This window comes from Salvelinus alpinus, chromosome 22, assembly GCF_045679555.1.
Source record: "Salvelinus alpinus chromosome 22, SLU_Salpinus.1, whole genome shotgun sequence".
In the NCBI taxonomy this organism is placed as follows: Eukaryota; Metazoa; Chordata; class Actinopteri; order Salmoniformes; family Salmonidae; genus Salvelinus; species Salvelinus alpinus.
In genome coordinates this window covers 42,316,295-42,332,441 of record NC_092107.1, presented here as the reverse complement: position 1 = coordinate 42,332,441, position 16,147 = coordinate 42,316,295, and the positions used below count along the sequence as shown (strand labels likewise).

Genomic DNA, 16,147 nt, shown 5'->3' with positions numbered 1-16,147 from the left:
AGTATATTACGTGCGGCAATAAAAAGATCAACAGAAATAAATACATCTGTAAACATGTTTTTATTGAAAACGAAACACTCCTCATATTACAGAGAGGTAGAGCTTCATATGACACCAAACATCATTATTGAAGGAGGCCTGGGTTGGGCTAACATTTCATTCATTACTTTCTCAACTCTGCTTTTAGATACAAATGTAAAATACACGTCAACCATCCTTCCCCCAAAGGACCATTCCATGGATTAAGTTTCGTGAAAATCCCCCAAATAATGGTATTTTTGTATCCTGTTTTCGTATGGAATCACTACAGACTATTAGGCTACTGTGAAACAGCAGATATGAGTCTCTCAGAAAGGATGGAACAAATGAATCCAGGTTGCTCCCTCTTGACTCTAAATGAGCAGCAAATGCAAAACAACAAAATAATTGACTGACACAGACAGACAGACAGACAGACAGGCAGGCAGACAGGCAGACAGGCAGACAGACAGGCAGGCAGACAGGCAGGCAGGCAGACAGACAGGCAGACAGGCAGGCAGGCAGACAGACAGACAGACAGACAGACAGACAGACAGACAGACAGACAGACAGACAGACAGACAGACAGACAGACAGACAGACAGACAGACAGACAGAACACAAAGACAATATGTTAAAGTTGTATGGTGCCAAGTTATTAGTTGAATGTCTAGAGCAAGACAAAATGGATACCAGTATTCAGCTGGGTGTGATGCTCATCCATCATTCAGATCCAGAGTACATTTCACAAATATTTAATCCAACTAAGATGCGGATTTGAAACTGGGAAATCTCCTTAACCTGCCACAGAGAAAGAGACTTACATCTAGGATACGTTCCCAATGGCACCCTATTTCCTCTGTAGTGCACTACTTTTGACCACAGCCATATAATGTAGTGCACTACTTTTGACCACAACCATATAATGTAGTGCACTACTTTTGACCACAACCATATAATGTAGTGCACTACTTTTGACCACAACCATATAATGTAGTGCACTACTTTTGACCACAACCATATAATGTAGTGCACTACTTTTGACCACAACCATATAATGTAGTGCACTACTTTTGACCACAACCATATAATGTAGTGCACTACTTTTGACCAGGAGGGCCCATAAGGATCTGGTCAAAAGTAGGGCACCACATTTGCTAGTAGGTTGCCATTTGGGATGGAAACGTAGAGAATAGAGTTGAGGGAGTTCATTGCTATCTATATTGGCGTATATAAACTACCATCAGGGGCCTCAGGACCAGCCAAAGCCATAAACAAGCACCTGGATCTAGAGTTAAAGCTCACATCTGTTCTCCAGTATTCAGAATTAATCAGATCTCATTTTGAACGGACTGCCATGCAGAACGTGGAGTGACAGTCAGTCTCATTTTGAACGGACTGCCAAGCAAAACGTGGAGTGACAGTCAGTTTTCACAACTTCTCAGCAATAAATTCTCCCTCCTCCTGTCAAAATGTCCCCCTAGGTCCTAGGTCTCACTCCCAGCCGACCTGACAATGGTAAGGTAGAAGCTGTTGCTAACAGACAGTCTATTCTCTGATTAGAGGCAAGACAGGCTCCCCTCCCTCCCTCGTAAACAAAATTGCCCTTAAACATAGTGGAATGTTACAAAAACCGCAGACTGTTGAAATCTGTAAACAAAGAACTACTCAGAGAAAGCTTCGCCCTATTCAAATCTAGTCATGCACACTCTGCACGTTTCCTGCAATGTCAATGAGTGGGAATGGGGTCATATTTTGTCTATCTGTGCTCTCTCACTGACAGACAACACATTCAGCTGGGGGAAGGGGCCTATATTAGGATTTCAGATTCAGTTTTGACACAGGCCATCCGATCAGCTCCTCCGAACATCATTCCTCCATCTTTATAGCTGTTTATTTAAGGAGCTGCTGAAGGATTTCGAAGATCATTTCTGATTACGAAGACAAGCAGAACTCTCCTGTAACTCACAGTTGTCAGTCTCACCTCAACATGTAATCCACGTAACATAGAGTAAAAGTCAACTGTTATTAAGACTGTCGAACACAGGAAAGAATGGCTGCTATATCAAATAAAATCACTTTTATATTGTCAATGGACCAATCTGTTACATTCATCATGAACTAGATTATCAGGAAAAAGCTAAATCCAGAACAAAAACAATCACAGAACAAAAACAGAAAATAGAGAATTGATTCCGTTTAAGTACTGGCAAGTTAAAATATTGGATAGCATTTAATACCAGTGGTTCAATTTCCACGTTAGTCTAATTGCTTTTAATTAAATAAGATGAGAGCATGATGAGCTAACTGCCAGATGGCAACAGTCCTTCATAAGAGTCACCCACACAGTTCACTACTACCTTATAGTAACCTAGAACACAGTCCACTACTACCTTATAGTAACCTAGAACACAGTCCACTACTACCTTATAGTAACCTAGAACACAGTCCACCACTACCTTATAGTAACCTAGAACACAGCCCACTACTACCTTATAGTAACCTAGAACACAGTCCACTACTACCTTATAGTAACCTAGAACACAGTCCACTACTACCTTATAGTAACCTAGAACACAGTCCACTACTACCTTATAGTAACCTAGAACACAGTCCACTACTACCTTATAGTAACCTAGAACACAGTCCACTACTACCTTATAGTAACCTAGAACACAGTCCACTACTACCTTATAGTAACCTAGAACACAGTCCACTACTACCTTATAGTAACCTAGAACACAGCCCACTACTACCTTATAGTAACCTAGAACACAGTCCACTACTACCTTATAGTAACCTAGAACACAGTCCACCACTACCTTATAGTAACCTAGAACACAGTCCACCACTACCTTATAGTAACCTAGAACACAGTCCACTACTACCTTATAGTAACCTAGAACACAGTCCACCACTACCTTATAGTAACCTAGAACACAGTCCACTACTACCTTATAGTAACCTAGAACACAGTCCACCACTACCTTATAGTAACCTAGAACACAGTCCACTACTACCTTATAGTAACCTAGAACACAGTCCACTACTACCTTATAGTAACCTAGAACACAGTCCACCACTACCTTATAGTAACCTAGAACACAGTCCACTACTACCTTATAGTAACCTAGAACACAGTCCACTACTACCTTATAGTAACCTAGAACACAGTCCACTACTACCTTATAGTAACCTAGAACACAGTCCACCACTACCTTATAGTAACCTAGAACACAGTCCACCACTACCTTATAGTAACCTAGAACACAGTCCACTACTACCTTATAGTAACCTAGAACACAGTCCACCACTACTTTATAGTAACCTAGAACACAGTCCACTACTACCTTATAGTAACCTAGAACACAGTCCACTAAAAGAGGTCTTCCAAGGTAATGGTGTGCCTTTTGTGTAATCCTTCCAATAATATTCCACTCATGGTTTTCATTAGAATGGCTGAATGAGGCCTGACTGGGGGTAGGTTGTATGTGTTGGACACATTCCCACTTGAGTGTGTTTGGCCAGGCAGAGCAGTCAGAGTCCGAACGCAACGTATTCTATATCACTTGTGCTTGAAAGACAACAGGCATTTATGAGGAGAGCCCTTTCACCCTGGGGTCAAAGCCTGGATTCTGGTCTTTGCATGTCAAAAAGATGTGGCCACAGGGGGAACAAAAGGTTTACAGGCTCTTTGGAGATCCTCCACTTCTGCCAACAGGACCTTCATCAAGAAGCCATTTGGGTCATTCCAAAGAAGTCCAGCATTTGGCTTTAAACGTGACTTAAACAGTACAGTATGTTACCTTCTCCGTACAACATGGCATAATGTTACAACGTTATATAATTTACAGGCTTAAGATCAATTAGACCTCGAGCAAAAACAACTCCAATGTTCTCCAACATTCCTTCATACAATAAAAAGAACAAGAACCCTTGATAGTGATTTTTTGACTGAGCAGCTTGAAACGCCGTCTCTGGCAGCGTGAATCCCTCGCTCCCCAGAACACCATTTAATCCTGATCTCCTCTACGAGCGCAGGGATCATCTCGATGTATATCAGACAGGGCCGCTTGATCAGAGTAGTGCATCAGTCAGCGTCACACGTCACAAGGCCCAGCCTACACAGTGAGAGATCTGAAGAGATGGGTATGATCGTCAGACCCTGCACCCCTCACGTCACAAGGCCCAGCCTACACAGTGAGAGATCTGAAGAGATGGGTATGATCGTCAGACCCTGCATCCCTCACCCTCACTTCCTGTCAAGAAGGCTGGGGTTCAGAAACAACATCGAATTCTGAAACAAATATACTACTACAACATCTATACTACAAACACATGAATAATTCAACAACATTTATATTACAACAACATGTATACTGTAAAAACATATATACTACAACATGTATACTACTACAACATGTATACTACTACAACATGTATACTACAACATGTATACTACTACAACATGTATACTACTACAACATGTATACTACAACATGTATACTACAACATGTATACTACAACATGTATACTACTACAACATGTATACTACTACATGTATACTACTACAACATGTATACTACTACACCATGTATACTACTACATGTATACTACTACAACATGTATACTACTACATGTATACTACTACAACATGTATACTACTACAACATGTATACTACTACAACATGTATACTACAACATGTATACTACTACAACATGTATACTACTACAACATGTATACTACTACACCATGTATACTACAACATGTATACTACTACAACATGTATACTACTACAACATGTATACTACTACACCATGTATACTATTACACCATGTATACTACTACAACATGTATACAACTACAACATGTATACTACTACAACAACATGTATACTACTACAACATGTATACTACTACAACATACAACATGTATACTACATGTATACTACTACAACATGTATACTACAACATGTATACTACTACAACATGTATACTACACCATGTATACTACTACAACATGTATACTACTACAACATGTATACTACTACAACATGTATACTACAACATGTATACTACTACAACATGTATACTACAACATGTATACTACTACAACATGCATACTACTACAACATGTATACTACAACATGTATACTACAACATGTATACTACTACATGTATACTACTACAACATGTATACTACTACATGTATACTACTACAACATGTATACTACTACATGTATACTACTACAACATGTATACTACTACAACATGTATACTACTACATGTATACTACTACAACATGTATACTACTACATGTATACTACTACAACATGTATACTACTACATGTATACTACTACATGTATACTACTACAACATGTATACTACAACATAAATAATACATCATGAATACTACTACTACATGTATACTACAACAACATATATACTACAACATGTATACTACTACAACATGTATACTACTACACCATGTATACTACAACATGTATACTGTACTCTACTAAAGGACACTGTACCATAGATCTACTAAAGGACACTGTACCATAGTTCTACTAAAGGACACTGTACCATAGTTCTACTAAAGGACACTGTACCATAGATCTACTAAAGGACACTGAGGACATTGTACCATAGATCTACTAAGGACACTGTACCATAGATCTACTAAAGGACACTGAGGACATTGTACCATAGTTCTACTAAAGGACACTACCATAGATCTACTAAGGACACTGTACCATAGTTATACTAAAGGACACTGTACCATAGATCTACTAAAGGACACTGAGGACATTGTACCATAGATCTACTAAGGACACTGTACCATAGATCTACTAAAGGACACTGAGGTCATTGTACCATAGTTCTACTAAAGGACACTGTACCATAGATCTACTAAAGGACACTGAGGATATTGTACCATAGTTCTACTAAAGGACACTGTACCATAGATCTACTAAGGACACTGAGGACATTGTACCATAGATCTACTAAAGGACACTGAGGTCATTGTACCATAGTTCTACTAAAGGACACTGTACCATAGATCTACTAAGGACACTGAGGACATTGTACCATAGATCTACTAAGGACACTGTACCATAGATCTACTAAGGACACTGTACCATAGATCTACTAAGGACACTGAGGACATTGTACCATAGATCTACTAAGGACACTGTACCATAGATCTACTAAAGGACACTGAGGACATTGTACCATAGATCTACTAAGGACACTGTACCATAGATCTACTAAAGGACACTGAGGACATTGTACCATAGATCTACTAAGGACACTGTACCATAGATCTACTAAAGGACACGGAGGACATTGTACCATAGATCTACTAAGGACATTGTACCATAGATCTACTAAAGGACACTGAGGACATTGTACCATAGATCTACTAAAGGACACTGAGGACATTGTACCATAGATCTACTAAGGACACTGTACCATAGTTCTACTAAAGGACACTGAGGACATTGTACCATAGTTGTACTAAAGTCAACCATTTTATCTCTGTTCTTTCCCCCACAGAAAACAACACCCACTATCCATCGCTAAATGGAATTGTTCGATCCATAATGTGAACGTACAGGGCATTACAGTTTCAGTTAGCAGGAAGAGAGCAGTGCCCCTGACTGTAGCTGGAAGCCCTTTGCATAATGGATCAATGTCTTGGGCTCTGAGCCACATACACAAACAGGATTAGCCTCATACCAACACAACGCCACACACACACACACATGCAGGCATGCACACACACACACACACGCACCCACGCACACAAACACACACACACACACACACACACACACACACACACACACACACACACACACACACACACACACACACACACACACACACACACGCACACACACACACACACACACACGTCATTAACATGTTACTGCAATGTTCTTAAACTTGACCCATGCTCCTTGCATGCCATTGATTTGCAAAGCAGTAGTGTGATGGTCCCAGAAATCCATGTCATAGGTTTATTCATACTAGCTTTAACATTAAATATGTACCTCTGAACAAGCAGTGAAAGCCTCATAGAAGACACACACATGACTGCTCACTGCTTTACATTGACTTCCATCCATCCACCCATCCATCATCCATCCATTCATCACCCATCCATCATCCTCCACATACATCCATCCATCCCTCACATCCATCATCCATCCATCCATCCCCCACATCCATCCATCCATCCCCCACATCCATCCATCCCCCATCGATCCATCCATCCATCCCTGACATCCATCCATCCATCCCTGACATCCATCCATCCATCCCCCACATCCATCCATCCCCCACATCCATCCATCCATCCATCCATCCATCCCCCATCCATCCATCCATCCCTGACATCCATCCATCCATCCCCCATCCATCCATCCCCACATCCATCCATCCATTCCCCATCCATCGATCCATCCATCCATCCCCGACATCCATCCATCCCCCACATCCATCCATCCATCCATCCATCCCCCATCCATCCATCCATCCCCCACATCCATCCCCCATCCCCACATCCATCCATCCATCCATCCCTGACATCCATCCATCCATCCATCCCCCACATCCATCCATCCATCCCCCATCGATCCATCCCCACATCCATCCATCCATCCATCCATCCCTGACATCCATCCATCCATCCCCCATCCATCCATCCCCACATCCATCCATCCATCCATCCATCCCCCATCCATCCATCCATCCCCGACATCCATCCATCCCCCCCATCCATCCATCCCCCATCCATCCATCCATCCCCCACATCCATCCATCCCCCATCCATCCATCCATCCCCACATCCATCCATCCATCCATCCCCCACATCCATCCCCCACATCCATCCCCCACATCCATCCATCCATCCCCCACATCCACCCCCCCCATCCATCCATCCATCCCCCCCATCCATCCATCCCCATCCATCCATCCATCCCCCACATCCACCCCCCCCATCCATCCATCCATCCCCCCCATCCATCCATCCCCCATCCATCCATCTCCCATCCACCCATCCCCCATCCATCCCCCCTATCCATCCATCCCCCCCATCCATCCATCCATCCATCCATCCCCCCCATCCATCCATCCATCCCCCCCATCCATCCATCCATCCCCCCCATCCATCCATCCATCCCCCATCCATCCATCTCCCATCCATCCACCCCACATCCATCCCCCCCATCCATCCATCCCCCCCATCCATCCATCCCCCATCCATCCCCCCCATCCATCCATCCCCCCATCCATCCATCCCCCCCATCCATCCATCCCCCATCCATCCATCCATCCCCCATCCATCCATCTCCCATCCATCCATCCCCCATCCATCCCCCCCATCCATCCATCCCCCCCATCCATCCATCCCCCACATCCATCCATCCCCCATCCATCCTTCCATCCATCCATCCATCCATCACCTATCCATCCATCCCCCATCCATCCATCCATCACCACATCCATCCATCCCCCACATCCATCACCCATCCATCCATCCCCATCATCCTTCCATCCCCCATCCATCCCCCATCCATTCCGCCATCCCCTATCCATCCCCCAACAATCCATCCATACCCCATCCCCCCATCCATCCATCCCCCATCCATCCATCCTTCCATCCCCCATCCATCCCCCATCCACCATCCATCCATCCCACATCCATCCCCCATCCATCCATCCATCCCCCATCCATCCCCCATCCTTCCATCCCCCATCCCCTATCCATCCCCCATCCCCCATCCATCCCCCATCCCCTATCCATCCATCCTTCCATCCCCCATCCATCCCCCATCCCCCATCCATCCCCCATCCCCCATCCATCCCCCATCCATCCCCCATCCCCCATCCATCCATCCATCCCCCATCCATCCCCCATCCCCTATCCATCCCCCATCCATCCCCCATCCATCCATCCATCCATCCCCAGTGATCCATCAGCTATCCATCCATCCTCATCAATCATCCATCCATCCCCCAACCATCCAACATCCATCCCCCCACCTATCCATCCATCCATACCCCTCCCATCCATCTATCCATCCCCATCAATCATCCATCCATCCCCCCAACCATCCAACATCCATCCCCCCACCCATCCATCCATCCATATCCCATCCATCCATCCATATCCCATCCATCCATCCATCCATATCCCATCCATCCATCCATATCCCATCCATCCATCCATATCCCATCCATCCATCCATATCCCATCCATCCATCCATCCATATCCCATCCATCCATCCATATCCCATCCATCCATCCATATCCCATCCATCCATCCATATCCCATCCATCCATCCATATCCCATCCATCCATCCATAATTCATCCATCCATATCCCATCCATCCATATTCCATCCATCCATATCCCATCCATCCATCCATATCCCGCCCATCCATCCATCCATCCATATCCCATCCATCCATATTCCATCCATCCATTTTCCATCCATCAATATTCCATCCATCCATATCCCATCCATCCATCCATCCATCCATCCATATTCCATCCATCCATCCATATCCCGCCCATCCATCCATCCATATCCCGCCCATCCATCCATCCATCCATCCATATCCCACCCATCCATCCATATTCCATCCATCCATCCATATCCCATCCATCCATATTCCATCCATCCATCCATATCCCATCCATCCATATCCCGCCCATCCATCCATCCATATCCCGCCCATCCATCCATCCATCCATCCATATCCCACCCATCCATCCATATTCCATCCATCCATCCATATCCCATCCATCCATATTCCATCCATCCATCCATATCCCATCCATCCATATCCCATCCATCCATATTCCATCCATCCATGTTCCATCCATCAATATTCCATCCATCCATATTCCATCCATCCATCCATATCCCATCCATCCATATCCCATCCATCCATCCATCCATCCATCCATCCATCCATCCTACCATATCCCATCCATCCATCCATCCATCCTACCATATCCCATCCATCCATCCATATCCCATCCATCCATCCATCCATCCATCCATCCATCCTACCATATCCCATCCATCCATCCACATCCCATCCATCCATCCATCCATCCATATCCCATCCATCCATCCATCCATATCCCATGGAGAATTCCCCTTTTTTCAACAGGCTAAATCCTCACCTGTAGATACATAATTTCCCAAGAGCATGATGCGATGGTCATAATGGATTAGTACTGCTTTCAGTAAGTGGTTTCCACTGGTCGGTAGTGTGACTATGACAGAGGAGCTATCAGCCAAATTGCACCCTATTCCCTATATAGTGCACTACGTTTGACTAGGGCCCTGGAATAGGGTGGGGGCATTTGGTTTTGACGATGGCTCATAGGGCTCTGGTCAAAAGTAGTGGACTATGCACTACAGTACACAGGGACTAGGAGCCATTTGAGACAGGAAGAACAGGTTCTAAGACATGATCCTGAAAACAGGTTGTAGGGTTGGGGGGTGGGGCATGTTGACGGCTAAATATCCATATAATTCATCAAATTTCCCTGCTTTAATCCAGGGTTTACGGACACAGCAAACTCTGCTTTCGCAAACACACTGCAGCTTTATAGTAAAATACTGCGTAGTGTATAATCCCTGTTTTATGACCTCTATATCCACATAGAGATACAAGTCTATAGGACGTGATGGGTCATTGAATGGCCCTTTTCTTCACAATCAAAGTTCCCACAGTCAAAAAAAATAAACAGGCACTTAATTGATTAGACATCTTTCAATGATCAATCACTCACCAGTGCATTATAATGAAAGCATACTTCAAAATCAGTTGAGAATGATAATGTCTTCATTATGTGTAATTACTGTGTAATCATTCATTTTCTGGTGGATACTTCAGACCAGATGTGGAAACATCAAGCCAAGTAGGATCTGCTATAGCTACTCCGTTCAGATAAGTAGGATCTGCTATAGCTATTCCATTCAGATGGTGTCTAAGTAGGATCTGCTATAGCTATTCCATTCAGATGGTGTCTAAGTAGAATCTGCTATAGCTATTGAGTTCAGATAAGTAGGATATGCTGCTATTCCAATCAGATGGTGTCTAAGTAGGATCTGCTATAGCTATTGAGTTCAGATAAGTAGGATATGCTGCTATTCCAATCAGATGGTGTCTAAGTAGGATCTGCTATAGCTATTCCATTCAGATGGTGTCTGAGTAGGATCTGCTACAGCTACTCCGTTCAGATAAGTAGGATATGCTGCGAATTCCAATCAGATGGTGTCTGAGTAGAATCTGCTATAGTTACTCCGTTCAGATAAGTAGGATATGCTGCCATTCCATTCAGATGGTGTCTAAGTAGTATCTGTTATAGCTATTCCATTCAGATGGTGTCTAAGTAGTCCCTGCTATAGCTATTCCACTCAGATGGTGTCTAAGTAGGATCTGCTATAGCTACTCCGTTCAGACAAGTAGAATCTGCTGCTATTCCACTCAGATAGTGTCTAAGTAGGACCTGCTGCCATTCCATTCAGATGGTGTCTAAGTAGAAGTAGATTCATGTTGATAACCCAACGGAATTGAACACAACACACAAAGAAACCTCCCGTCGTGTTTGGTAGGCTATCTAAGTACCTGGGAGGTGTCGTGCTGCGTGATCACCTGAGATAATAAGAAGTGCGTGTCGTCATGATGTTGTACGGACATGTTTATGACGGGCCGGAGCCTTTAACAGCGCTATCGCCATCTGCCTGTTATCAGCGTCACTTCATGGAGCCTACTGGCACGGAATTATTCAACAACGAAATACATTCGAAATTATTTGGAAAATAACCTATTCTTTGTGTTGCAAATATGTGAACGGATTTTTTCTAGGTTACTAACAATAATATGTATTTGTTGACGTGCTGATTTAAACACCATTAATGCTAAATATTGATTGAAAAGAATACAACTATCCATAGAGAAAACATTATGCCATTAAAATCAAGAATGTTAATTGTATTTCAAGTGCTTACCTTGTATATTGACAGCCAGGAGGACAATCCAAACAGTCGCCAACATCGCCATGGCACTTCCAACTCTCCGGACCTCTGTGGTAGCTTCCCCTGAGCGGGTGGAATATGTTCCGTCCAGATGATTTAGACCAGGCATGCAACTCGAGCGCAAATTCCAGTCCGTCCGTTGGTTAGGAATACGCCGTTACCTTGAGACCCGAAGTCGATGTGGAACTACTTTCAAACTAATGAATTAAATGCGAGCCGACGTGGAAAGCGCCACTACTTGACTGACTAGTTATCCCTACGTTCAGTAGCTCTGAAACTACGCAACTCGAAACGGTGAACGTACGGTTAGATTGATGAGTAGATCTCCCACGAGCTGGAAAGATATCCACGGCGCAATTTACGCACAACCGAACAAACGAGACGATGCGTTCTTATCGGAGTTAGGTGACTGAACGGGGGAATATAAATCGTCCAAATAGAGATTGTGGTGCGATCAGGCAGCAGGCTATCCTCAGTCTACCTTGAATCCCGTGTTTCATCCAGTGCTGCAGTTCACCACTGCCTAACCCCCCCTCTAGTATTTTGGAATAGAGGCGAGGGGGCGGGAAGGAGCTCGACGTCTCAATGACAAGTTCCAGAAAATAAAACGGATAGTTGTTCTGAATTATTTGCCGCAGATGATATCCAATAGAGGGCAGTTCTGCAACGATCTTCTTTACTTGTTTTGAACGAAACAATAGCCGAAGTTCCCTCTTTCTCCCGGCAATGGAATCAGGAGATATAGTTTTTTTTTTCTCCCTCAGTTGACTCAGTAGAAAGAGCAGACTTATATCCGGTAGTTCATTCGATCAATACTTGTCATTAAATAACCAAAGCTCTTTTCATAAAATAGCCTGCAATCCCGGTATGCGGATTTTCCCACAAAGAGTCCACAACCTGAAATGGCACAGTGTATCTGACAAGCTCTGAGCACAGATCCAAATCGGTGACGTTAGACGAGGAGGGGCTAGGACTGTCATGAAAACGCATCAGGCAGCAACAGCCAGAAGCAGACTACTTTAGCACCAAACTAAAAAAGTTAACCTATTAGCACGTATATGTAGGCCTATTTCTATATATCAGTGTCTTATATCCTATTTCTGTAGCTCAGTGTCTTATTTCCTATTTCTATATCTCAGCATCTTATTTCCTATTTCTATATCTCAGCATCTTATTTCCTATTTCTATATCTTAGCATCTTATTTCCTATTTCTATATCTCAGCATCTTATTTCCTATTTCTATATCTCAGCATCTTATTTCCTATTTCTATATCTCAGCATCTTATTTCCTATTTCTATATCTCAGCATCTTATTTCCTATTTCTATACTCAGTATCTTATATCCTATTTCTATAGCTCAGTGTCTTATTTCCTATTTCTATACTCAGTATCTTATATCCTATTTCTATAGCTCAGTGTCTTATTTTCTATTTCTATAGCTCAGTATCTTATATCCTATTTCTATAGCTCAGCATCTTATTTCCTATCTCTATATCTCAGTGTCTTATTTCCTATTTCTGTAGCTCAGTATCTTATATCCTATTTCTATATCACAGTGTCTTATTTCCTATTTCTGTAGCTCAGGATCTTATATCCTATTTCTATATCTCAGTGTCTTATTTTCTATCTCTATATCTCTGTATCTTAATTCCAGATATAAATGCCAACATTATTTATTGGTCTTTATGTCAGAGAGGCATGTTTGTTCTACGTTACATATTTATATCTAAATATTCCAAAACATTGTGTCCTGCTGAATGCACAGCCTAGACCAAACCATTTCAGACCAATCAGGATTAATCCCCCCCCAGGGATTTGGCACTTTGGCATTACCCAACGTGACAGGATCATTCTGTTTGATTCTGAAAATGTATGAATAATAAATTAAATAAAAACACTCTGTGTTTATTATCCGGATAATTGTAGCCCCCCAATGCCTTTGGGTTTGACCCCTCCTGACCCCTACCTGACCCTTACCTGACCCTTACCTGACCCCTACCTGACCCCTACCTGAGCCTTCCCAGAGTAGGGCAGAGTGGAACAAACTATTTACCTATTCCATGACATGCAGGTACATTCTAAATAGTTATCAATAGAGAAACAAGTATCTAATTATTCAAGCATTTGTACTTCCTACTGTAGTGTTGACATTTAATTGTCAAATGGCATGATTAATAAAGTTAACTTACCGTAGCAACAAACAAATGTTTGGCGGGCAAAAAAACAAATAACTGTAGTTATCTGACTAGGCCTAAAAACATGCCTGTCTTTTCTCATTCCGGTAATGATCAACAAACCAGATGACTTCTCTACATAACACAGAATTCATGAATTAAAAGGTGCTTTTTATTGTAGAATAACAAGACTGGTTCTTAAGAGCAGGGCAGATAATCTGATCATGGACTCTGAGACCAGATCTGTGACAAAGACAAGATACCCAAGTTACAGTTTGTAGTATTTCTTCAACACAGGAACAAATGGCACAATTAATAGTAGCCTATTTTCAGTACATTCCTGTGGTGTAATATTGTTTGTTTTGTGTGCTGTGAAACATGAAGGTCTCACCTTCCCTGTACCAAAATAGACGTAACCCTGCTACTGAATGATTAGGTGAGGAGTCAAGGTGAAATACTTCCCTCTTGTGGACAACACCTCCTTGGATGATTGAAGATCTTCCATCTCGAGTTTTCCACCAAGTCAGCTAACTTTGCCAGGTTAGGTAGTCTAGCCAGCTATCCAGCCCTTATAGCCTAATCACCACATCAACCAAACTGGGCATGTGCCCAGGCCAGGGCTCGTTTACCGCACGGGCATGAAAGGCCCCCAACCTCCCAAAAAATATATACATTCATATTTGGTTGGGTCCCCCAATATAGCATATGAACACTTAACAAGAAATGTCAAAATGTGTAGAATAGCATAAAATTTGCTTTAAAACTACAAAATTTGCTCTCATCCTCCTGGCAAAATGTGAAGAGTAGCTTGAGATGAGCAATAAAACAACACATTTTTCTCTCTGCTTTATGGGAAAATGTGTCAGTCCAGATATCATATGAACATGGTCATATGGTCATAAGTCATGGCAAAATTTGTAGAATTGCAGGAAATTAGCATGAAAATAGCTAAAGTTTCTACGGCAATGCAGCAGCAATAGAGTAGTTATATTTAAGAATTGTATTATTTTGGACCAATTACAGATGTGTACTGTCCCCCATAATATATACAGTAGATACACAAACACTCTTTATGGTGAAGGATGTAATATAGCCCCCATTTGTTCTAGCCGTGACACATACAGTTGTGATGTTGATTTTCGTAAACTGGAATAAAATACATTTTCCATGGCAAAATGTGTAGAATTGCAGAACATTTGCTTTAAAACTACAACACTTTCTCTACACACCATGGCAAAATGTGTTGAATTGTAGGATGTTTACTTTAACACTGCAAAAACAATTATCCACTGCGAACAGGAGGGGCATTAAAATGTTTTGCCCGTGATTTGGGAGGGCCCAGACCAAATCTCACTTCGGGCCTGTTATGCTAAATAATGTTCCCCGGTCAAATAGTGTCCCTCTCTACGTCACAATGGGATTCGATAAACTATTAGCGCCCGTTGCTATATCAACGGTGTGATGACCTAATGATTAGAATTCTGGAGATCATTACAGCCTAAATTACGTTCTTTTCATCATCGTTTTGCAAACAAGGCTGATTTCCGCGACAATTTCACTGTTTAAACAAGTTTAGTTTAGCTAATAAAATGAAAACATTAATTTGAACTACTTGTGTTAACATTACAACATGAAATCCATGTCTTAAACGTTGCTACGTTTCGGAAACGGCAAAGAAAACGTGTAATCTGCTTGACACATTAAAGTTACTTACCTTACAGACCAGGAAGTCAGCTAATTTCCACACCATTCATATGCAAATCTGTTTGATTCATACACCGGCTTGTCTGGCTGTCATGTTTTTATTTTAACCTGCCCTTCCCTCATCTACACTGAAATAATATCATTTCAGTGATCCTCTATTATTAATTCTCGCAA

At 42.4% G+C, this 16,147-nt stretch overlaps 1 protein-coding gene across 4 annotated transcripts in view; it reads right to left on the bottom strand.

The window, feature by feature from the left end:
* The window catches only part of LOC139549546 (nectin 1b-like), a 735,897-nt gene extending 722,878 nt beyond the window's left edge, over nt 1-13,019 (bottom strand). For all 4 annotated transcript variants that reach the window (XM_071360154.1, XM_071360156.1, XM_071360157.1 and 1 more), the window contains exon 1: nt 12,068-13,019. In XM_071360154.1, the coding sequence (XP_071216255.1) occupies nt 12,068-12,203 (136 nt within the window). In that variant the 5' untranslated portion in view covers nt 12,204-13,019. The remainder of the gene's footprint in view (nt 1-12,067) is intronic.
* Between the last annotated feature and the right edge of the window lie 3,128 nt (nt 13,020-16,147).